Raw genomic sequence first — 23,649 nt, 5'->3', positions numbered from 1 at the left:
GCTGGGAGTGTCCAGCCACACAAACCTGGCCATGGCACTTTTTGGGAGGCCCCAGTGCAGAGCACAGGGCAGGAGGGAATTCTCTTCCATCAGCAGCCCAGCCCCAAAAAACAACCTGCCCCAGTTAGGAATTGGGAAGCGCTGGTGTTAATGGACATGATAATTATCCTTATGGCAAAAGGATAAAGTCCCAAAAAGCTGTGACACCCTGCATGTCCTTCCAACAGCAAACCCTCCCACGGCTGGGAGCAGCACCTGGGCTGTGAGACCTGCACACAGAGACACAGCATCCTGCTGCCACTCAGGAGCTTCATTAAAAATACCCTTATTATCTCCAAATTCAGCCACAAAAAGACATTTACCATCCTTCCACTCTCGTGTTGCTGGGTTGATGATGCCGAATAGCTCATCGTTGGTGACCGCTTTGGGGTTGAGGTCTGTCCAGACAGGACGGCGCTTCATCCTCTGGTAGGTTCTGTGCAGGGACCTCAGCACCTGAGACTTCCCTGTGCCTGCAGCACCCACCAGGAACACGGAGTGCCTCACACTCAGCAGCTCCTCCAGCTGCACCACCTGGGGAAACACCCCCAGGGCTCAGACACAAAATCGGGTCTAGGGGAAGGAGTCCCTGCATGTGGAATGAGGTGTCTTTTAAGGTCCCTTCCAACCCAAACCGTTCTGTGGAGTTAGCTCTCTTTGGGCCTTCTGTACAGTGATTTGTGACCCAGACACACAAAGGGAGTTGACCCCGAGTTTGGTGTGGCCACTCCAACCGTGATGGGTGAAATCCTGAGCAGGAAAACCTCCAGCACTGCTCACATGTGACAGCCACCAGCCAAGGAGGCTCTGCACGCCGGGGGCTGCATGTGCACGAGCCTCCAGGAGTCAGTCTCTGTCAATCCAGGGAAGAGGATTTAGGAGCAGTCAGAGCCAGCATAGCTGTTCTCCATCAAGGTCTGTCTGCAAGGGGAATATTGTGGCTGCCCCATCCCTGGAAATGTCCAAGACAAGGTGGACAGAGCTTGGGAGCACCCTGGGATAGTGGGAGGTGTCCCTGCCCATGGCAGAGGGTGGAATGAGTGGAGCTTTAAGGTCCCTCCCAACCCAAACCGTTCTACGATTCTGTGACAGCGCAGAGCCCTCTTTGAAGATGGCTGAGAAAAGCCAGCTGAGCTGCTGATGGTGCAGGTAGAGCAGAAAATCCCTTGGCCTTACTTTGAGCACAAAGTTGTCCTCAGGCTGCAGCCGCAGCTCCAGCACAGCCTCCTTCACCACGGCCTCGAAATCCAGGTCGCGCTTCCGAGGCACATCCAGCGCAGGGAACAGGTCCCCAATCAGTCCCATGAACACTGGCACGTCATCTGCCACGATCTTGGGGATGTTAAAGTCCCGGAGGGAGCGCATCAGGACCTGCTCCTCGGGCCGCTCGGGGTCTGCGCGCTTCAGGGAGCCGGCCACCACCAGCACTGACTTGATGGCCCGCAGACCCCAGTCGTAGTGGTCCTACAGGAGGGGGAAGAAGGAAATAAAAACAGGGGTGAGTTAATGCCTAAACAGTTCCAGGTGGGGGTAAGAACCAGCAGTCCCAGCTGCCAGACCAGTCAGCAATGGAAATGAAGCCGAATTCTTTATTTGTTTCGTGGCCAGAGACCTCCACCAGCCTGAGTCACCTGGTGTCCCTTTCAGAAGGTGACTTCCCACCAGGGAGAGCAGTGAGTCACATAATTCAGCTGTGCATGCCATCACACAGGCTCAGAGCTGGCCCTAAGGCAGCAGTAGCTCTACCACTCTGGAGACCGAAGTAACCTTTTCCCCTAAACCCTAAAGCACTTTGCTTGGCCTTTGTGCAGGTTAAGCAAGGCCTGCCAGAGCCCTTGATCTGCAGGAGCTACTGAGGTAGAAGGCTTGTTAGTCCGTTCTGAGGCCTCAGACACCCAAATTTCTCCATTCTGCCCATCACCAGGCTATCAGGGACATCTGCTCCTGGGGACAGTTCTCCAAGCAGGGTCAGGGAGGACACTGCTGGAAAGGAATCCTGAAGAGCCATGAGAGGAACCCTCAAGCCAGCAAACAAATCCATCTATTTCTGCTCCATTAAATCCCTGCAGAGCACAGCCCAACAGCTTGACTGCTTCATGTGGGAGGCCACAGGGCCTCCAGCTGCACAGCACAAAGTTTCTGTGAAAGGCAGAAATCCACCCAAGCTCATGCTGGCACAGCCAAGATCAGGTTTTCCATTTGGAATCCTGATTCAACTCACCCCAGAGCTCTGACCTATGCAGACAAGTTAAAATCTGATTAACCAGAGTTTTGCACTGCAGGTGACCTTGCATGGTCAACACTTGACATGAAACAGAAGTTCTTAGTTGGACTAAGAGAGGAACAGTCATCATGAACCCCTTGCAGGCAGGAGAATCAACAAGGAGCTAAGAGACTGGAAAGCAAAGGGTCACTGAATACTGCCCCAATCATAGTGGCATTTGAGGCTTTTCAAAAATCTCCCTCACTAATGCAGTTGGTCAAGCAGATCCTCCAGGAGAGCAGTTTGAAAATCTCATTATTCTGGTGATCACAAACCCTCCCTTCTCCCAGCAGCTGCCACAAAGGCACTCAATAACTAAAAGCTGTGAAGCTTCAGCTGTGGAGGTGCATGGCAGAGCATCACATCCCTGATTTGGGGGGTCCAGAGCAGTGTCACATCCCTGATTTGGGGGATCCAGAGCAGTGTCACATCCCTGATTTGGGGGATCCAGAGCAGAGTGTCACAGCCCTGATTTGGGGGATCCAGAGCAGTGTCACATCCCTGATTTGGGGGATCCAGAGCAGAGTGTCACATCCCTGATTTGGGGGGTCCAGAGCAGAGTGTCACATCCCTGATTTGGGGGATCCAGAGCAGTGTCACAGCCCTGATTTGGGGGATGCAGAGCACAGCAGAGGGCTCACCTGCTTGGACAGGAGCTCCTTGCAGAGTTGGTAGAGCGTGATGAACTTCCTGGCCAAGGCCCGGGCCTCGAGGAAGCCCTCGGCCACCAGCATAATCTCACAGATCAGCTCAAAGTCTGGCACCACCATGGCACAGGGCCTAGAGAGACAGGCAGGAAAGGATTGCAGAGCAAGTGTTGACTGCAGAGCTCGAGGGCAGTGGATTTGTAGGTTTATCTTGCAGGTGCTCTCCAGTGAGCCACTGGAGACTCTCCCTGGCTGCCTGCAGTGCCTTTCCCATGGCATGGGACAGAGCTCCCTTGCCCTCCCTGTGCATTTCCTGATCCAGACTTGGTGCACAAGGCTGAAACCATCTGTGAATGCCCAACGTGAGGGAATTTCCCAAGTAAATGAAGCCTGGATGTTCCAAAAGACAATTTCTGCCATTTTTCTTACACAGGTCACAAACTCTGACCTCAACTCACCTGAAGAGAGCTTTCAAATTCTCAGGTAGCTCGGTTCGTCCTGCATAACCAGGGTTCATGGTGATGAAAATCCCCACTGAGGGGACTAAGTTAATGTCTTCTCCAAGAAAATTGAAGGATTTCTTCTTCTCCCGGATTGCATCCTGCACACTCTTCACCTAGGACCCAAGGGCATGGTGAGTGCTGCTGTTCAGGTGTGAAAAACCCCAGACAGCACTGCTGCCCTCCCTGCACCTGGCCCATAATGAGGCTTATCACTGCTCTGGTTTGGGTTTTTAGTGACCATATAAAGATTTTACACTGTTTGGGGTAAATCTGTGTGTCTCCCATCATAATCCAACTCTGACAAAGCAGCAAAGGGCTGAAAAGACTGGGCAGCCAAACTGGAAGGAGTTGCAAGAGCTTGCTTCATAAGACACTTGGCTGGTCTTTTCTACCTGCCTGATTGCAGCTTTGTTCTGCTCATCCCTCGCTTTCCAAAGGGAGTGAGTCCATTAGAGCCAGACCACCTTATTCCATTGGATGGAGAGTCACAGAGTCACCAGGTTGGAAGAGACCCTCAAGATCATCGAGTCCAACCCAGTCCTGACACCTCAACTAAACCACAGCACCAAGTGCCACATCCAATCTTTCCTTAATCACATCCAGGGATGGTGACTCCACCACCTCCCCAGGCAGATGATTCCAGTGCTTTATCACCCTTTCTGTAAAAAACCTTCTCCTAAACAGGAAAAGACACAGCAGACTTCACTGCCCACCTTCCATTCTGGAGTGCACTGAGGCCAGACCCTCCTTGCCCACCTTCCCAAGGGAGCAGTTCCCAGCAGCCAGCTCACTCCCCTGGTACCTCCATCGAGGGAGGAATCTCTCTGCTGGCTGCCCTAAGCTCACCCCTGTTCACCACCTTAAAGCAAAGCAATTAAGGGAGTTTCACTGTGCAAGGACCCACACCGACAGGAGCTGCGTGACTAAGACAGCCAATTAACATCTCCATGGTTACCCTTTAATAGCAGCCTGATGGAGTGACAGCCCTGCCTTGCTCAGACACCACCTCCAGCCAGGAGCCAGGGAATCATTAGCAGCTGAGTCATATCTGAGCTTCTTTTGTTCCGCTTCCCCTTTTATTTTAAGATCCTCAAAGACGTTTTTCAATGACAACTTTAAACTAGACCCTGATGGAAGGGAAATGGACAGAACGAGACACAAACACCTGTACCTGCCTGGGATTTCTTTGGGACATCACATGAGGTGATGAGAGAAAGAGAGATGAGAGTGAGGAGTTCGTGGAGGGGTTCAGAACAATTCCTTTGAGCAAGACATTTACAAAGTGTAGAAAATTCTGGGCTCTGGACTTTAATTTCTGCAATGCCAAGCCCCAAAGTGGGTCTAGGAAGAATTCAGCACCTCAGTCAAACACGGGGATCCCAAAACCTGCACTCACAGCTGACATTTGAGGCCAAAAGAACTCTGATGTTTTGGCAACTCAATTTTCAGCACTGAGGTCCTCAAAGACTCAAACCCTTCTGTTCTGGCCCTGGGGAGGGGAAGGGGAAGGGGAAGGGGAAGGGGAAGGGGAAGGGGAAGGGGAAGGGGAAGGGGAGCTTTTCTCCACTTACCTGTACAGCAACCACAGAAAGAACCTCAACTGAGATCCTGTTAAATTCATCAAAACAGCCCCAGGCTCCTGTCTGGGAAAGGCCTTTGTAAATATTCCCACAAGACTGAAAAGAAAAAAATAAAATAAAATTACGAGAGTGAAATTACAAATGGAATCAACTCCAGCAAAAAATGGATTTGATTTCCCTGCCTGTTTATTTATAGCAATTTACAGTCTATTGTGGGTATTTAGAAAAGTTCACGGGAGCAGCAGGCACAACTCAATTATAATATTTATAGCTCTGCACAGTTTGCCACTTGATTTGCTAATTGCACTCTCTCGACATCTCTGCAGTCTGGTTCCATCCAAAGGTCACCTGGACTGAGTTACTGACAGCCCACATCCATGAGAGACCTCAGCTGGATAAAATATGATCCAAGGCTGCCAAAGCCACTGCCCGTGGAGAGCACAGGGATCAGCCCCATGACCCAGCACTGGCCCCATCCCAGGAGAGGTCCCTGAGAAACCAGGAGAGGTCTCTCCCCATGCCTGGGACAGGTAGCCCAGGTAGACAGGTCTGGAGAGAGGGAATGGATCAGCACAGCCTTGGTCTGACTGAACAGGCCAGAATTTGTGAAGAATTTGATGTGAAACCTAACTGCAGAAGGGAAAGGAAAGCTGGAGCAGGACAGAGAGCACAGCCCAGGTCTCTTCCTCCCCAAGAACCTCGTGCAAGTCTTAGAGATGAAAAAGGAGGAGGAGAAAAAGCTCTTCAGCAGGAAGGGAGGCAGCAGGGATGTGAGGAGAGGGGATGGAGCAGAGCAAGCCCAGCTGGGTGATTCCCACCCTGCAGGTCCCAGAGCAGCCTGGTCTGGGGGGAGCAGCACCTTGTAGTCCATCTGCTCGGAGCAGTTGAACACGTACACCATGATGCCCAGGGCACGGCCCAAGTCCTTGGTGGTCTCTGTCTTGCCAGTGCCAGCGGGGCCCGCGGGGGCCCCGCTCATGGTCAGGTGCAGAGACTGGGTCAGGGTGATGTAACACCTGCACAGGGTGAGGGAAAGGGGGAAAGTGAGCTGGGTGCCACTCCAGTGTGCTCTGCAGAGCCCTGCGCCCTCCTTTGGGACAGCTCTCTCAAACAAGAACACGAATGCATCAGGGTTCTGTGTGTGCTCTGTCTAGAGGTACAATTTAAATTTACATCACTGCAGCTGGCACCCCTCCTTGACCAGCCAAGAGAACTTGAGTGGCTGGATGCCAGAGGGCTGTTTGCTCTCTCCAAATATTTTCTTTTTCTCCATTTGGCTTCCTTTTCTTGGTCTGATCAAGGATCTGTGAGAACAGGTGGCCCCATGGTGCTCTTTTATACCTTATACCGTGTGAGCATGGCTAAGCTGGAAGTCCCTGTGGGCTTTAACAAGCACCTCTGCCCTGCTGAGACTTCTCCAGTGCATCACAGAATCAAAAAAAGTTGGAAAAGACTTTTAAGATCATCAAATCCAGCCATCAGGACGGCACCAGCACCTCGTTCACTAAACCATGTCCTTTAGTGCCACATCCACATGTTTTCTGGATAACTTCAGGGATGGTGATTCCACCACTGCCCTGGGCAGCCACAGAAGTGAGTTGGGGGAGAGCAAACTTGGGGTAAATGACTTTATTACCTGAAGCTGGAATTGGAAGATTACGATATGCAAATTGACCAAACTTATAAAAGTGTGAAACCTGTGACTCATTGTCCATTTTGGGTGCAGCCCCTGGGGGGCTTTGTCTGCCCTAAATGTACCTGAAGGCCCTTCAATATATAGAACTGCTTTTCATTCCCTGAATTCTGTCTGGCCTCTGTTTTTAGGTAGCCCAGAAGGCGGCGGGGGGCTCACCTGTCGGTCAGGGGGGTGATGACGAGCCGTGGGGTGTTGCCCAGGTACTCGTAGCAGTAGAGGAACTGAGCGTCGCAGATGTTGGCCCAGCAGTGCCGCTCCTCGTCCGCCCAGCGGTGCCGCAGCTGCGACAGCCACAGGAAGGCCTGGGCACTGCCCACCTGCAACGTGCCACCACGCCTTGGCTTGCAGTGCAAGATGGAACCGAGCTTCTGTTCTATTGCCAGCTGTTAAAACCAGCTGGGGCAGCGTTCTCTATCTCTTCCACCACCCATCCTCCCTCCAGGGGGATATTTTCTGTTAATGGGCCGTGGGGCCTCACTGCAGGACTGATACAATTCCATCATCCCATTGGGAGATGCTCCACCCAGGGGCAGGAGCCAAGCATTCCTGCCTGGATATAATCTGAGAATCAGAACACCACAGGCAGCCTTTCTTCACTGGATCCCAGAGGAAAAACTGGACCCATCTACACCACCAGAACCTCAGAGGAAAACTACACCCTTCTATGGGATCACTGCTTAAACAGAACCACATCTGTCACTCCAGGAAGACTGCAGCCACCATTTACTCAGACTGCTACCAACACCCTGACCAACAGGCTGTCAGGTTGTATTCTGACTCTGCCACAGGGTTGCTTTTTTTGTTGGTTTTCCTTTTTTATACTACTGCATTTTTATTTTAATTTCCTTAGTAAATAACTGTTATTCCTATTCCCATATCTTTGGCTGACAGGCTCTTGATTTCAAGATTATATTTCAGAGCCAGAGGGAGGGGATGGTTTACATTTTTATTTATTTCAAGGGAGGTTTCTGCTTTCCTTAGCAGACATTAGCAAGGTTAGATGGGATATTGGGAAGGAATTGTTCCCTGGGAGGGTGGGCAGGCCCTGGCACAGGGTGCCCAGAGAAGTTGTGGCTGCTCCTGGATCCCTGGCAGTGCCCAAGGCTTGGATGGGGTTTGGAGCAGCCTGGGACAGTGGAAGGTGTCCCTGCCCATGGCAGGGGGTTGGAATGAGAAGAGTTTTAAGGTCCCAGCCAATTCTGGGAGTATGTGATGAGGGCAGTGGTGTGGGAGTGGTGGACAAATCCCAAGGGATTCCCTGTGGGCTCACACCAGAGCAAGAAAGCTGCAGAAAATAAAAGCCCAAATGCTTTTTCTTATGGTCCTGCTGAGCCAGGCAGTGCTCCCAGTGCCTGTCCCTGCCCTGCCACTCCTTGATCTCCCCTTCAGTGCCCAGCATGGCTCACACTGAGCTGGGAACACCCACCTTCTGTGCTATCATCTTTGCCACCACGTCTCGTGCGTGCACGTCGATGGTGCAGATGGTCATGATCTTCTGCCTGTCCCCCTTGGAGAGCTGCCCCAGCAGCATCGTCACCAGCGTGTTCAGCTGGGCCACCTGCTTCTTGTGGTACTCCTTCATGGCCTTCTCATAGCCTTCCTTCATCCTGGAGAAGGCCATGCCCACCTCAGCTGTCCACCAGATCTGGGTGCAGCAAAGAGCCACCTGGGGAAACAGACTGGGTCAACAGCAGGGGAACACCGAGGTTTCCACGTGTTTGAGAGCATCTGATTCACGGGGACATCAGGGATGAAGCACCCCTGACATGAAATTAAGTTTTGTTACACAGTATCACAGCAGGCAGGAGAGGAGGGATCCATTTTACATCCACTGAAATCCCATCCTGGGCACATCCAGCAGCTGCTCTTCAGTGAATGAGCCCCATTCTCAGTGAGTGAGCCCCATTCTCAGTACCTGAGCCCCATTCTCAGTACCTGAGCCCCATTCTCAGTACCTGAGCCCCATTCTCAGTGAGTGAGCCCCATTCTCAGTACCTGAGCCCCATTCTCAGTGAGTGAGCCCCATTCTCAGTGAGTGAGCCCCATTCTCAGTGAGTGAGCCCCATTCTCAGTGAGTGAGCCCCATTCTCATGTCTGACCACATGGGAGGCCAAGCTGGAGACCACGAGGCTGCCACAGGAGCAGCCAAGGGGCTCCTTCCTCTCACCAGGCCCCATCAATTTGTTCTCTCACCTCTCTGGGGGTAGGGGCTTCCTGTGAGCCCTGGGGTGCAGCAGCCGCTGCCCAAGTCCCCACCTGCCTGGAGCTCTGGTCAGAGCACAGAGCTCAGCCTGGGAACCCATCACGAGATGGCCAGGAGAAAGGAGAACTCACCCTTCCTTTCCCCTGGGCAGCAAAGGCAGAAACATTCCCATCCCCAGCCAGAGACCTGCTGGGAGCAGGGCAGGAGCAGGGGCAGTACCTGGGCAGGGTGGTCAAAGAGCCACTGGTCCCTCGGCTTGTCCTCGTACGCCGCCACAGCCGCGCTCATCTCATCCCTCACCGTGGCCCTCATGGTGTCCAGCAGGCGACTCAGCCACACCTCGACCTGCAGGAGGGGTTAAATCCCAGGATTTAACTCCTGCTGCTCCTCCTCGGCAATGAGGGATGGCAGGGATTGGGACAAGCAGCTCAGTGCTCTCAAACTAGCCCCAGGGCTCCTCCAAACCGCAGCACTCAGCCATTTCTGCTCCTGCAGCATCAGCATCTCCTCCCAGACACCAAGGGGGGATTTTGTGGAGATCCAGCTATAGGAGGAACCAAACTGAACTCCACTGAGGAGCAATTCAGCTCAGCATGTTCCAGCTCCAGGCCATGACAGTCACCTGTGGGACTGGAGCACAATCTGCCAGCAGCAAGAGAACGCTGGGAACACAATTCCTGCTGAATTTAGTATTTCACAGGCAAAGTCCTCACTGAGAGGAGGGTTGAAAAGCCAAGTGCCATCACTGGGGAGCTCAGAGCTGGTATTACCTACTTCAGCTTCCTGAAATAGTCCATAGAGAAAAGTGCAGCTACAGGGACAGAAAAGCTGAGCAGTATTTGATTCTTAAATTTTGTACTTCTACTCATCCTCTGAAATAAGGAAGATTTGGAAAACAGGGGGAAAACCCTTTTCTTTCCAGAGATATCTGTGGATATAAATGGACTAATTTAATCTGTTTTCAGTCTGCACCCCCTTCCAGCTGGGAGGGTAAGAGTAACCTTCAAAATGTCTTTAATTAAAAAAAAATAATTAAATTAATTAAAACTTTAATTAAAGTTAAAAAGCCCATTAAAGGCCACAGCCCTTCCTCACATCATGGGCTGTGGGGACCCATCCAGAGCAGGACTAGAGCTGTGCTGTAAGCAAAGATTAAGTTCCACACCACCTCTTCCAGCTTCTCTCACAGAGGCTGTGCAGTGAAACTCTGCAAGGGCTTGGCCAGGTTTGCCCAAGGGGTGTGGGAGCAGTTGGGACAGACAAGGTCTCCCCTCTCACCTGCCCGCTGCAGTCACAGGGTTCACTAAACTGGACATATTCCTCCTCTCGACTGTACATTCCTAGGCCAACCTTGGTGCTCTTCTGCTCAGAGTCCACCTGGAATTTCAGCTTGGCCAAGTTGTCAAAGAGTTTGCAGAGGTGATGCTGCACCTGCAGAAGGGATTGTGTAAATAAAGGGAGGGAGACAGGACAGGCAGAGCAGAGAGCAGCAAAGGTGTGACAGCCACAATCCTGTTCACAAAGCGTGACTCGGACGTCTTGGCAGCACCACATCTTCTCACTCACGGCCAGGATGCTGCCAACACGAGCCTCTTGCTGTCCTTCTCAGTATTTCCACTTACTTGTACTCATTTAGAACACAGGTAGGGCCTAGTAAATCCTGAGATCTCCCAGGCAGGGCAAAAAACCAGAAACCATCCAGACACTGCATGATCCCCGAGTCCCAATTCCCCTGCACATAGTGCTGCTCCACCCTGCTCCCCCTTGTCCTGGTCTCAGCACTGGGCAGTTTTCCTCACTGGGAAATTTTATGGTTTTTTACCTCCTAGAAATCAATTCTGTGCCAAAGAAAAGCCCTGAATTTTCCTCCATGGAGAAGCCAGATCTTTATTTCTGCCTGAGAACCAGACAAAACCCCCATCTCAACCAGGGACTGCAGCTCCTCCCGAGGAGCAGCTCCGACCTCTGGGACAGGGACAGAACCCCAGGCTGGAGCTGTGCCAGGGGAGGTTTGGGTTGGATTTAGGGAAAGGTTTTTCCCCCAGAGGTGCTGGCCCTGCCCAGGCTCCCCAGGGAATGGGCACGAGGCTGCCAGAGCTCCAGGAGAGCTTGGACAGCGCTCTCAGGGTGGGGTTGTTGGGGGGTCTCTGCAGGGCCAGTAACTGGATTTGATGACCTTGCTGGGTCCCCTCCAGCTCCTATGGATCCTGTGATCCATAGGATCATGGCTTGTCTGTCCAGTTCTCATTCTGTGTCCCACAGAGGACTCCACCCCCTGCTCAGGAGCTGTCCCACAGGTGGCCACAGCCCATCGGTTCCTTACCTGGCCAAATCCCAGGAGGTGCCAAGTGGATCAAGGAGCAATGGACACTCAGCTTCCCCAGCAGGACAAGCACACATCCTTCCCAATCTTACATAAACCACAGAATCCTGTTTTACACCTGCAGGTGGGCAGGCTCAGCAATGCCCACTGCCCACTCCCAGCCCCTCTGCAGGGCCTTGGCTGCGCTCCAGCACTCGATACAATTCTGCCACCAGAGCCTGGAATGCACCTGAATCAGCACCAGCTCAATATCCAGTTCAAGTGGATAATATCATTGTCTATTTAATCCTCCTTTAGGAATTATCAGGCTTTGAAACTACAGTGGAAAGGCTGAGAGCATATCCGTGTATGATCCTGCCTGGCATTTACTTTGATTTTGCTGCAAATAGTTTTGAATAACAGAAAGCACCAGGAATTTCTCCTTACTCCGTGGAGCATTTCAACACAGCAGCTTTTCTCTGCTTCCTGTGTTTTCTCTCTCTCTCTCCATTTTAAGCATCAATCAGCTGTGTGTTTATGACACTCTGTGGGCTGAAATCACCCAGCAGCAGCAAACAGATCCAAGCAGAGTTAAAGGGTAGCGGCAACAAGAGCATTTCCAAGCCAACCCCATTCACGTGCTGACACGAACGCTGCAAAAAAAGCTTAAGGAGGCTGGGATTGTTCACTACTAAAAGGTGGAATAAGGAATTGATTCCTTACCCAACAGCCTCCATTTGCTGTGAACACGTTGATTTGGTTTACACACCAACCTTAGGATTAGTGATGCCCCCCAGAGCAGGCTGGTCAGGGGCTGAGGTTTCCTGACAGCAGCTCCTCCTGGAAAAGCAGCTGCAGGACTGAATCCTCTGAACTCTGCCCACAGGGAACAGAGGGTTCCGATCCCTGGGAATGGGGGGAAAGGGACTGTGAAGCCATTTCTTAAAACAGAAGGGTTACTGCCAGCTCCTCCTCAGCGTGAGCCAGCAGTCCTGCCCAGCCAGGAGGAGGAATGGTTTATCTGGGGGGATTCTCCACACCTGGAATTCAGACCCCATCCCAGAAACCCAGGGCAGGGTCAGACACCACCTGGCCCTGACCACCAGCTGCTCATCTCCTGCAGGCTGTGCTCCTCCCTGCCCTGCCATCAGGGCATCCCAAAGGCTCTGCAGGGGGAAGGAAGAGGCACTTACTGGAACTTGCCTCTTCTGCCTAAAAAACCAGCCCTCTACAAGCCACCAGTGGTCAACACTCCCACACTGGAACAACCAGGCTGGGGTTCTTTGTTTGGTGGCACCCCAGGCTGGGATCCAAGGTCAGCAACAAGTTCTGGGTGAGATCCTTGAGAAAGTCATTTTCCTGCAACCTCACTGTATCCCAGCAGAAACAAAGCCACTGTTTTTTATGGCACAAAACCCATGGAGGTGCTGCCACAAGCATCACCAGAGTTAGATCAGAACACAGCCAGGACAAGGTTGCCTGTCAGCAATGACAGATGGAGATCAGCTGTGAAGGAGTTGTTAATCCACGTAGACTGGGAGAAAATCACTCCAGAAAGGACACTAGGGAGAGTCCCAGGTCAACATCTTCCCCTGTGACACTCTTGGCAGTTGGAAAATGCAAAGGTGATGCAGTACAAGCCTTACCAGATGAGGGTTGGTGCCATTGGAAAGAATATCCAGTAAATCGGCAGAAGAAATGAAGTAAAATCTGGGAAAGGCCAACCTTTTCATGTCCAAATATTCAGCCAAAGCCTTCTCACACAGAGACAACCTGGGGAGACAAAGCAGAGCCCAGGACAGCTGGGTAAATACCCTGCCATGCTTTGTGCTGCCCCTTGGCTTTTCTGGCAGTTTCTTTCCACCATGGGGAAATGCCAGGCACAAGCTGAGCCTGCTCATTCCCACAGCCCTAAATAGATCCACAAAGCACAAGAGAACTCACAGCTCACTCTCTACTCCAGGGGTCAAACACCCAAGAGTCGGGCAGGCTGATAAAAAAGCAGAAGCACAAGTGGAAGAAGAGGTTGGAAAGGTTTGCAGTCTGACCCACTGCTTTAGACAAGCTCGTCGCTGCCACAGGTGGTGGCATCCACTGGGATGAACATTTCCAGAACTGCTTTTATTCTAATGAGCCACATTTTAAAGTCTGATTCCAACTAACTCAGCTTTTTGTGTTTGCAAAGCATGAAAGGAAAGTTGTTTGCTCCGATCTAAAATGAATCTTGCAGTGTTCACATGCTAAACTGCTGCTGAGCTTACAAAGTTCCTAAATAACATTCTCTGTGAGGAACATTGGCCTTGTTCGATTGAAAATAAAATCAAATCTTTATTTGAAATGGAGAGCTGCTACTGACACAACAGCCTAGCATGGACTTTGAAGTGTTTTTCAGGCAGATTTGTATGTTAAGTGAGAAGTGTCTCCATCTCAGGTCTGTCTCAGAGAGCTGTGTTTGCCTCTTGTCAAGGGTACACAGGGGTAATTTTGTAAATTAAATGGGCTCAGCTCTGCTGCAAACGTCACAGAAAGGTTTGGGTTGGGGGGGACTTTAAATCCCATCCAGTGCCACCCTTGCCATGGGGACACCTTCCCCTGTCCCAGGCTGCTCCCAGCCCTGTCCAGCCTGGCCTTGGGCACTGCCAGGGATCCAGGGGCAGCCAGAGCTGCTTTGGGCACCCTGTGCCAGGGCCTCACCAACCTCACAGATACAAAAAAAAACTTGAGAAAGATCAGCAAAGATTTGTGACTGCAGAGGAAGCAGAGCCTCAGAAAAAGCCTTGGAGCACTGGTTCAACCAATTCTTATGGCTGATTCCAGTCTCTGACATAATCCTGGGACTGATGCTCTACCTACCTCCTCTGGATGTCCTCCAGCTGTTGGGACAGACCTGGTTTATTGGTGGCTTCAACCACGTTTGGGGTTTTCTGAACTTCATAGGCCAGTTCTTTAAAATCCACATCAATGCCTTCAAAACGTTTGGAGTCCTACAAAGGGACACAAAGCAAAGCTCCAGCGTTGTGCTGAGAGACCCCATCCTCTGAGGGCAGTCTTTGGGGTGAGGGGAGATTCCTCCCTGGCCAGGGAGAGGCATGTTCCTCCTCAGCACAGCTGTGAGCCTGGAATGAGCCTGGGAGCTGGGCTGGAGCACCCTGAGGAGGTCCCCAGAGCAGGAGCAGGAGAAGAGCTGCTCTCCCCCAGCACCAGGGTGGAAGGACAGGGAGGGAAAGCTGCCAAAGCTGCTGGGCCAGCTCTGTTAGGTGATTTTCAGTGTCTGAGTAATGATCTCAGTCCTCTCCCCTCTGAAGGAAGGCAGCAGCTCCCACTCAGCACCCAGGAGCTCTGTGTTTGCCATGCAGTGCTGCAAGGGAGACTTTCAGCCCTTCAGCACAGCTCAAGCACAGCCTGGGGTACAAAAACATCCTGGGGGAACAACCCCAGCACGGAGGGAGCCTCCAGAGAAGCGAGGCAGCAGGAGAACAGCCCTGCTTTGGGGAATTTGGCACTATAAATAACCCCACTAAATAATGGAGTCTCTTCTTCAATACTTTCCAGACTGGACATACAGGATTTGGGTGCTCATACCTGGGGCAGCTGTGCCCGGATGTCCTCTGAGCCTATGAAAATGCTCTCCAGGTGAGACCACGTGCGCTGCACCTCGAACCAGAGGGAGATGACGGAGTCAGCGGTGGAGAGCTTCCTCTGCCAGGCAGACACCTCCTCCAGAAAGAAAGCAATATATTTAGATGACATTAAATTCTGCAGCTGCACCTGGTTGTCTTCTAGAGTTTCAATGAGCTCCTCATCTGACTTCAGCAGGGGGATGTTGGTGCGGGGGTGAGGCTCATACTGAAACTCCCTGGAGCTCCAAGTCACCCTCAGCTCCCTCAGCACCTTCTCCGTGCTCATTTCCCGCACTGCTTTGTCCACAATGCCGTGGACCTCCCCCTCAAATTTGTGCAGGTTGAGCTTGAGGAGGTCAGCCAGGGTGGTGTCCGAGTCCATCACAAACCTCACGCCCGTCACCTGCATCAGCTGGTTCCAGTGCCTTTCCCTGATGGCAGGGTTTTGAAGTTCTGCCACAGCCTTCAGGGCTGTCAGCATGTTCTTCACCTTGCTGTCCAGCCCGCTGAAAGCGTCCCACGCCCTCATTTCCTTATCCAAGTTCCGAATCTCTCTTGCAAACTTTTTGCACTCCAGGTCCATGTTCTCCACATTGATATCCACCCACTTGGTGGTCTGCCAGTCATCGAAGCTGGTGTTCACCAGGGAGATCATGTCCCAGAGCTCTTTGAGAAGACACAGCTCCTTCCTGCACTGCTTCAGTTGTTTGTACTCTGGCACCATGACTTCAAACAGACCAGCTGATTCATAAATTGAGGTCATGGCTGACTCCATCTGTTTAATCTCCATGTGCTTTGCATCCAGCAGTTGATAAGGCTTTTCGGTGTCAAACCTAGAAATAAACATTTATTCTCCGTAAGTGAAATTGTAATGACTTCTGAAGAGCCCATAAAACAAACAGAGCCTCTGAGAGCCACAGGAGAGATGGAAGGTCTGTACTACACCCTGATGGCTGAGCCACGTGGCACTGCTGACACCACCCAAAGCCAGCCTCTTCCCAGGGCCACACCACCGCAGGCACAGTGGGCTGTGAGCAGGGAGGAGCTCTGTAGATCTCCAGGTGATGCCTTAAGATTTATATTTTTTCTGTTTTTCAGATCCTGCACTGCATTAGTGCATAACTCTGAACTCCATGTAAAGTGTCAGCTACTGTCTTGACATTTTGGGCAGACAAAACAATCCCTCTGGGCCTGAGATCCAAGGACACACCACAGGGCCCCGAAAAGTGAATTGGGGAGGAGCAAACAGGGGGAATGTGACCTCATTACCTGAAGCTGGAATTGGAGAATTAACCCCTGATGCGCAAATTGACCAATTTCTGTAGTTCTGCCTCAAAAACTCGTGACCACTGTCCATAGTCACGAGTCCATGTCCATGGTCCTCCTCTGGGAGGCTTTGAGTGCCCAAGGTGTATTTGTTGAAGGCATTTAACAAACACCCACTTTAGCTCTGTCTAGCCTCTGTTCTAGGCAGCCACTCCAAGGCATCACAGGGCTGAGGTTTTTCTCTCCAGGCTCGTGTGATGCTGGAAGATGTGTACCTGAAGGGAGCCTCCCTCCCGAAGCGCTCGCGGAGCCGCAGCTGCTGGGCGTCGAAGCTGGCACAGCTCTGGCGCAGCGCTGTCACCTCGCTGGCCTGCAGAGGGGCCACCTGCTGCTTCACGGCCTCAGCCAGCTTCTTCACCTGGCTCCACTTCTCCGGCAGCTCCTGCGGGCACAAAGGCACTGCTGGGAGGCAGATCTCTCTGCAGGGTGAGATCTGCTCCTGGATAACCACAGAGCACAGATCCAGGGGCTAAAACTGCAAGGGACGTTGGTTGGGATGGCCCCAGTCATGCCTGGGGTTGTGTAGACTGGATATGAGGGAAAGATTCCCAGGAAGGATTGTAAAGCACCAGGACAGGCTGCCCAGGGCAGTGGTGGAGTCACCATCCCTGGAAGTGTTAAAAACCCCAGTGAATGTGGCACCTGGGGACACGGTTTAGTGGTGATCATGGTGGTGCTGGGTGGATGGTGAGATTTTATCATCTTAAAGGTTTTTTCCAACCTCGACAATTCCATGATTGCCAAGGGCTCTGCTGTACCCAGGTTCCCTCTCCCCCTTGTGCTGTGCAAGCCCACAGGAAAGACTTTGGGTTTCTCTCCATCCCAGCCCACACTCTTGAGGAGATCAATGGAGAGCTACCATGGAAAGAAGGGAAATAGCTGCAGGCAGCTCTGAGGCAGCAGAGATGGCCAGGGCAGGGCCAGCCCCTCCTGAGAGGTCTCCTGCTGGCATTTTTCATTACAGTCTCAGCAGAAATCACTATCAGGACCACACTCAGAGCTGCTTCCTTCTTTTCCTACCAAGCTCCAGCCCATCCATCTCCACAGCCACAGAGGGAGAGGAGCCTAGAGGAACTTCTGCTTTTCCCACTCCACACAGGAGGGAATGAATCATTCACACACAAGTGTTGCTGCCACTCGCCAGAAAGAACAAATCTTTTGCTGTCTCCTGCATCTGGATGGCTGCTCCACACCCTCATTTCTTCTATCAGGAAAGGAAATCAGGTATTTGAAGGTATTTGCAGAAGCAGGCACACACCAGCAGCTCCCAGGCAGGCAGATTTAGTGGAGCTGGGCTCCCCACAGCGCTGGGCTTTATGGTGGATGAAGGCACTGCTGGCAGGGCTTGTCTCTGTCCCCCAACACTGGCTGGGCACCTCACCTTCATCTCATGGTCCCTTTTGAGGAAATGAAAGGAATTCCCTAAAAACTGACTCATGAGAGCCAGTTGTGGAAAGACGCCAAAATATTTTCATAACCTGCTCCCAGGGACATCCTCTGGGTAAAGCACATCTGGTGGTCTTGACCCAGAGGAGGACTGAAGTCCTGTGAGAAGGCAGCTCCTCTGACAACATTATCCTTCCTGTCTCCATAGCTGCCAAGAACCAGCTTATTTAAAAATAATTATAATTCAACCTAATTAACAGATGGATTTGAAAATGCATTAATTTTTTTTTTCAAGAGTAATGGCTGGGAGTTGGAGCAGGCAATTCCATGTTTTTCACACATAACAAAAGGCTTAATCTCTGATTTAAAAGAAAAAAATCTCAATATCACTCAAAAATTCAGAGCTATTAAGGCACATCCTGCAACAGCAAAACACTGCCCACTGAGGCCCTCTAATGACAGAGAGCAGGGCTTTGAATATCCCTGGGATGCTCCTCCACTCCTGCTCCTGGGCAAACCGTCCACCACAAGCCCTCACCCACCTCCAGCTGCTGGTGGACTTCCTCAGGCAGCTGCTGCTCGTAGGCTCTCAGCAGCTCAATGGTTTCCTTCAGGGGCTCAAACATGGCATCAGTGGCACTGTGACGTTCCTTCACAGCCAGCAGGTGACCCATGACCTCCACCAAGCCACCATAGTCACCTTTCTCCACCTTTCTGCTCAAACCTTTCTCGGCAGTTCGGATGAACTCGTCCAGCTCAGCCAAGCTGTAGAGCACAAAGCAGGGAAGGAAGCACAGGATGAGGGCAGTTCCTCTGGAATGACTATCCAGCCTCAGAACTGGAATTGCTGTTCAAAGGTATCCCTGGACACAGCTTCCTTCAAGGGACAAAAAGACAGGCTGGGACTTCTCAAGTTGGGGACACAGTACCTGAACAGAGACAGGGAGCTCAGGAGGGCTCTGGAGGGGGTGTCTGAGAGGACAGATTTTACTGGGAGAGTTCCCAGAGCAGCTGTGGCTGCCCCTGGATCCCTGGAAGTGTCCAAGGTCAGGTTGGACAGGGCTTGGAGCAGCCTGGGACAGGGGAAGGTGTCCCTGCCATGGCTGGGGTGGCACTGGGTGGGCCAGTGCCCATCTAAGATCCCTTCCAACCCAACCCATTCTGGGATTCTGTGACAGTTTTCAGCCCATCTCTTCCACTAGAAGAATCCAAACTGCCCAGGTGAACCTGCCACATCTCAAACCTGTAACAAACAGGGATTGTCCTCCTTGCACTGCCTCTCTGCACAGGGCAGCTCCCTCCTGCAGGCAATGCAAATTCACAGCAGTTTAGAAAAACAACTGGACATTTGTGGGAGGAAAAATCAATCCCTCCAGGACTTAATTAAGATCCCTGTCTCTCAAAGCCCTTGAGCCATAAGCCACCACAGAGGAGAAGAGTTTTTGGGGTACGTTTCCTCAGCTGCTTATCCTGTTCTTAACCTCAGCAGCTACTGGGCACTTTCAGCAGAGGAACATTGGGCACCTGGGCCTCAAAACACTTTTTAAGTGCCTGCTTAAATTCTCTGGATGCTGCTGAGCCTAAAAGTATCCTTAAATACTTCACCTAATAAAGACTAAGCTGCCGAGTCAGGGACTCTCAATAACAGCTCCTAAATGCTGGTTCTCTGCCACACAAAACCTCTTTGCAAAGAAATTATCAGACAGATTTATGGTGCTGAAAAGCACACAGGAGATCACATCACCACCCCACAAGCCGCCTCCTCTTCAGATGTCTGTGAGCACTCCTCTGGGAGCATCCACAGCCTAAGACACCTTTCTGTTGTGACTGAGTTGCGACCAATAAATCTCCCAAGGCATTGTCCTGCACAGGTCTGAGCAGCTCTTCAGAGCTAGGAACACGTGTTAATGTGAAAGTTGGAGCCCAAACTGCTCCTTTTTGTAGCCTGAAGACACCTCCCCATGACTGCTCATGCCAGGCTGCTGGATCATGGGCTTTCAGAAACCTCATAACATCAGTGCAGGTTTACTGATGGGCACCATCAAAGCCAGGAAAGCAAGCCCAGAGGCCTGGCAGAGATGGGATGGTTTGGCTCAGGAGGAGTGGGCAAACACGCCTTGTCTAACACCCTACATCAGGGCATGGGCTCAGGGATGTCAGGGGGACCGAGTGACCTCACTGTCCCCAGCTCACACACAAGCAGGGACCAGGGCACAGAATCCACAGCAATGGGATGGAGCTGCTGTGGAGCACGACGGGCCCTTCTCTTGCTCCTGTCCAACTCTGGAGGGTGTCACAGCTCCGAGGCTGCCAGAGCTCCAGGAGCATCTGGATCAATGCTCCCAGGGATGCCCAGGGAGGGATTGTTGGGGTGTCTGTGCAGGGCCAGGAGCTGGACTGGACATTCCTCGTGGATCCCTTCCAACCCAGGGTACTCCATGATTCTCTAACTGACCTGGCCATCCATGTGGAATGATACAGGCCTGCAAGTATCAAGAAGGAGCAATCCCAAGGAAGAAGAGGAAGACAAGAGGAATCCCGGCACAGCCCCGGGAGCAGAGGCAGGAGTGGCTCTCACCTGCGCGTGACGTGGTCCAGAAGGTGCTGCTTGAACACCAAGCTCCACCTTTTAATCTCATTGAGCAAGGCTGCCTTGAAGGGCCGTGCATCGAGCCTCAGCCAGCCCTGGAAGGAGCAGACGGGCTGCATGCCAGCCACCTCCTCGTAGAGCCGCTCGTACGAGTCGATCTGCTCCCTGAACCGCTGCAGCGCCGGCGGCGCCGCGGGGACCCCGGCCTCGCCGTGGGCCTCCAGGTCGGCGGGCGTGAGGACGCGGCCGTGGAGCAGGAGCTGGCGGCACAGCTCCCTCCTGTCCTCGCCGTACAGCTGCGAGTAGCGCTCCAGCCCCGCACCATGCTCGCGACACGCGGCCACTGCGCCCTGAGCGCGGCCCAGCAGCTCCTGGCGTGCTGCAGACAGGTCAGGCATGTCCTCCAGGTCAGCCTGGGGGGACAGGGGAGAACAGGTCAGGGGAGACGGGAAAATGGGAGAGGGGAAGACGGGAGAGAGCCCATCTGCTTCCAGGCCAGGGAAAAAGGAGAGAAGAGAGAAAGGAGATGGAGAATATGGGAGAAGGGAGAAAAAAGAGAGGGAGACAGACAGAAGAGAGAGAGAGAGACAGAAGAGGAAGGGAGACAGAAGAGAGAGGGAGACAGAAGAGAGAGACAGAGAGGGAGACAGAAGAGGGGAGAACGGAGAGATGTGGAGCACGTGGCACCTCCTCACTGCCACCCAGGCTGGGGAAGCCCCACAGCACAGACCTGGTAGTGGCAGAAGCCGCTGTGCGTGGCCAGCCGTGGCACCAGCGAGGAGATGTGGTAGATGCCCTGGAGAAGACTTTCCACCTTGTCACAGAAGCCATCATTGGCGCCAGGGTCCAAGGGAGGGTGAAACACCAAACCTGGGATCACCAAATCCAGCTGCACCTCAAACAGGGGAGTGAGCCCTGCCTTGGGATCTGGTAGGAAAGAACAGAGATGGCAGGATCTTTTCCAAGGAGTCTTGAGCCACCACTAACATCCTATTACAAGATGCCACATGCCCTGCAGGGACAGCAGGAGGGTGTGGTGGCAGACTCACTCTCACTGGTGTCTGCACAACCCATGGAGGGGTTGGCAAACCAGCTGTGCTGTGGTACCCACCAAAGACAATGGGGAACAGATGAGACACAAGTGACTTAAGGACCAGAAAACAGCCTGAGGAGGAAAGGCTTGAAGAGACCAGGCTCTTCAGCTCATGCAGAGGGAGTCCTGAGAGCTGAACAATGCCAGCATGGAAGTGCTTGCAGAGAAAAACAACAGGAACCAAGAGTCTCTTTAATTTAGTGGTGAAAGGCATAGAGAAAAAAAAACCAAACAGCAACCAGAAACTGAAGCCAGATGCAAATGTGACAACATATGCAAGTTTTTAACAAGATGGTGAAGAACTGCATGAGATTCTCCAGCTCATTGTGCCTCCACATCCAGAAGGGAAGTGTTCCTGGAGATGTGCTTTAGCTGCACACAAGCTGCTCTCAGCAGAGCAAGAGGGGCTGGGCTGGTGACTCCTGAACCCAGCTCACCTCTGCCCAGGACTAATGCTCAGGGACTGAGGAGTTTATTTTGTGCCTCTCAGAAGCAGAACTGGCTCTTGAGACTCTCCACAGAGCAAGGATGGTGCCACCCTGTTGCTTTGGGCATGGAGGGTGGGAGGTGCCTGTTGGAGGAAGCCTCAATTGTCTCTTTCCATTAACCCTTGCAAACAGGGCACAGCCACCTCCATCCCTCCCCTGAGCCATCCAGTGACCAGTGGTGGAGTCACCCTCCCCTCCTGCAGGCTCCAGTGCCAGAGGAAAGCCAGGAAGACAAGAACAACCCCTGAGCATGAGGGAGCACAACCAGAGGTGTTCCCTTGGGGGGGCTGAGCAGCCACTGGACAGGGACCAGGCATCACCTGTGTTCTCCAGGAGGTACTTGAGCGAGCACTCAGTGGCAGTGAAGAATCCATCCAGGACTATCTCATCCACATAATCCAAATACACCTTCCAGGCATCAGATGCTGGCTCTGCAAGTAGGAGGCTCTGGTTTTCCTGGAAGACAAAGAAGATGCCTTCACCCACAGCAGGGCTGAGACTGTCCTAAAGAGAGCTGCCCACGCCCAAGGGCTGATGCTGGGCAGCTCAGGAGTATCAGCCTTGTGGAGGTGGATCTTCTTGCTGGGGCATGGCCACCATCTGCTCCTGTCCAGGGCTGCTTGGTCTCCAGGAGCACTTCAAGGTGAAAATGGAGAGCAGAAGGGCTTTAGAAGGTCTTCCATGTGTTTTCCTCCCTCTTCTCTGAGGCCACAGGACTTGGGGCTGCTTTGCACCCCTGGGGCAGGGAGAACTGGGGGTCTCAGAGGCCCATCCTGATGAACCCATCTGGTTCTCTTCAGAGTCCAAGGCCAGACAGTGACCCCTAGGAGAGGGCTGTCCTCTACCCCATCTCCTTCCAGGCCAGGGGTTGTCCCTGACCTGCACAACACCTGGCTCCAGGCAGGTGAGGAGCAGAGCTTTGGGCCTTCTCCTGGCCCCCAGAGGACTCTGAGCTATGGCAAAACTGCTGGGAATCACCAAGGTTTGGGACAGCAGTCTTTCCCCTGTCACTCAGCTTCTCCCCGGGTGCTCAGCATCACCTCCTGCTCCACAGAGGGACCTCAAGCCTGAAGCCGAAGGCTCAGCCCCAGCCGCCGTTCTCGGGTGAACACCTCAGAGGGGATTTTTCCTTGGAGCAGGATCCCAAACCCGGTGCACCACTCCCCTCTAGTGGCTCTGCAGCAGCCAGGGTTGGAGCCAGACCATTCCCTGGGCTGCAGCTGCTGCCAGTCCTGCCCCACAGCCCCATTCCAGATCACCCCTCAGGGACAACATCAATTAACACCGGGTCAGCTTTTCAAATGGGTTCAGGGAGTTCATTTCAGGTGAAGCAGCTCTGGACATTTTCAGGGAGCCTCTGAGGAGCCACCCATCCCTGCAGGTGCCCCCTGACCTTCACCAGGGAGTGGATCCTCTGCCCAGCCTCCCTGACGAGGCTGTAGCGCCGTTCCAGGCGCTCCTGGCACTCCTCCAGGCTCAGCACTGACTCCTTTTTGGGATCCCTCCTCTCAAATATGGGCGACTGCCACGAGTGCACGATGCTCTGGATCTCTTCAACGTTGTCCTTGGCTTTCTGCAGCCTCTGCTCCAGGTCACAGACATCACCCATCACCCCAGAGAGGTGATCCCAGACACCTGGGGAAAATGAGATGATTGATCACTTATTTTCAGAGCTGCTGGGCCAAACTCTGGTGTTCTCTCCTTCAGAACTTTTCCCCCTCTCCTTCTCCTGCTCTTCTTCATTTTCCCCCTCTCCTTCTCCTGTTCTCTTTCATTTTCCCTGTGGCCTCACGTATTTCTCACTCATCCTTAAGGTAAGAGATTCCCCACCTCGAGCAGCAGAGCCTCCTCTACCTCTCTCCCACCCCAAGCCACAGCAGGGACCGCCAGAGCCTGGGCTAAACCTGAGGGGA

General features: G+C 52.8%; 1 protein-coding gene across 1 annotated transcript in view; it reads right to left on the bottom strand.

Annotated features, from left to right (window-relative positions):
• Positions 1-23,649, bottom strand: part of DNAH9 (dynein axonemal heavy chain 9) — a 150,357-nt gene that overhangs the window by 113,477 nt on the left and 13,231 nt on the right. The window contains exons 14-32 of the mRNA XM_088065604.1: positions 23,130-23,371; positions 22,057-22,192; positions 20,886-21,082; positions 20,144-20,568; positions 18,108-18,330; positions 16,395-16,561; positions 14,816-15,686; positions 14,087-14,217; positions 12,880-13,006; positions 10,210-10,362; positions 9,151-9,276; positions 8,155-8,394; positions 6,885-7,045; positions 5,892-6,048; positions 5,024-5,128; positions 3,408-3,565; positions 2,944-3,082; positions 1,216-1,503; positions 363-573 (exon numbers count right to left, since the gene is read on the bottom strand). Coding sequence (XP_087921730.1) covers positions 363-573; positions 1,216-1,503; positions 2,944-3,082; positions 3,408-3,565; positions 5,024-5,128; positions 5,892-6,048; positions 6,885-7,045; positions 8,155-8,394; positions 9,151-9,276; positions 10,210-10,362; positions 12,880-13,006; positions 14,087-14,217; positions 14,816-15,686; positions 16,395-16,561; positions 18,108-18,330; positions 20,144-20,568; positions 20,886-21,082; positions 22,057-22,192; positions 23,130-23,371 — 4,257 coding nt within the window. The remainder of the gene's footprint in view (positions 1-362; positions 574-1,215; positions 1,504-2,943; positions 3,083-3,407; positions 3,566-5,023; positions 5,129-5,891; positions 6,049-6,884; positions 7,046-8,154; positions 8,395-9,150; positions 9,277-10,209; positions 10,363-12,879; positions 13,007-14,086; positions 14,218-14,815; positions 15,687-16,394; positions 16,562-18,107; positions 18,331-20,143; positions 20,569-20,885; positions 21,083-22,056; positions 22,193-23,129; positions 23,372-23,649) is intronic.

The sequence above is a fragment of the Pseudopodoces humilis genome, chromosome 21, assembly GCF_049639895.1.
Source record: "Pseudopodoces humilis isolate 2021_Gansu_Grassland_sample_001 chromosome 21, ASM4963989v1, whole genome shotgun sequence".
NCBI lineage: Eukaryota > Metazoa > Chordata > Aves > Passeriformes > Paridae > Pseudopodoces > Pseudopodoces humilis.
This window is presented reverse-complemented; position numbering and strand designations above follow the sequence as displayed.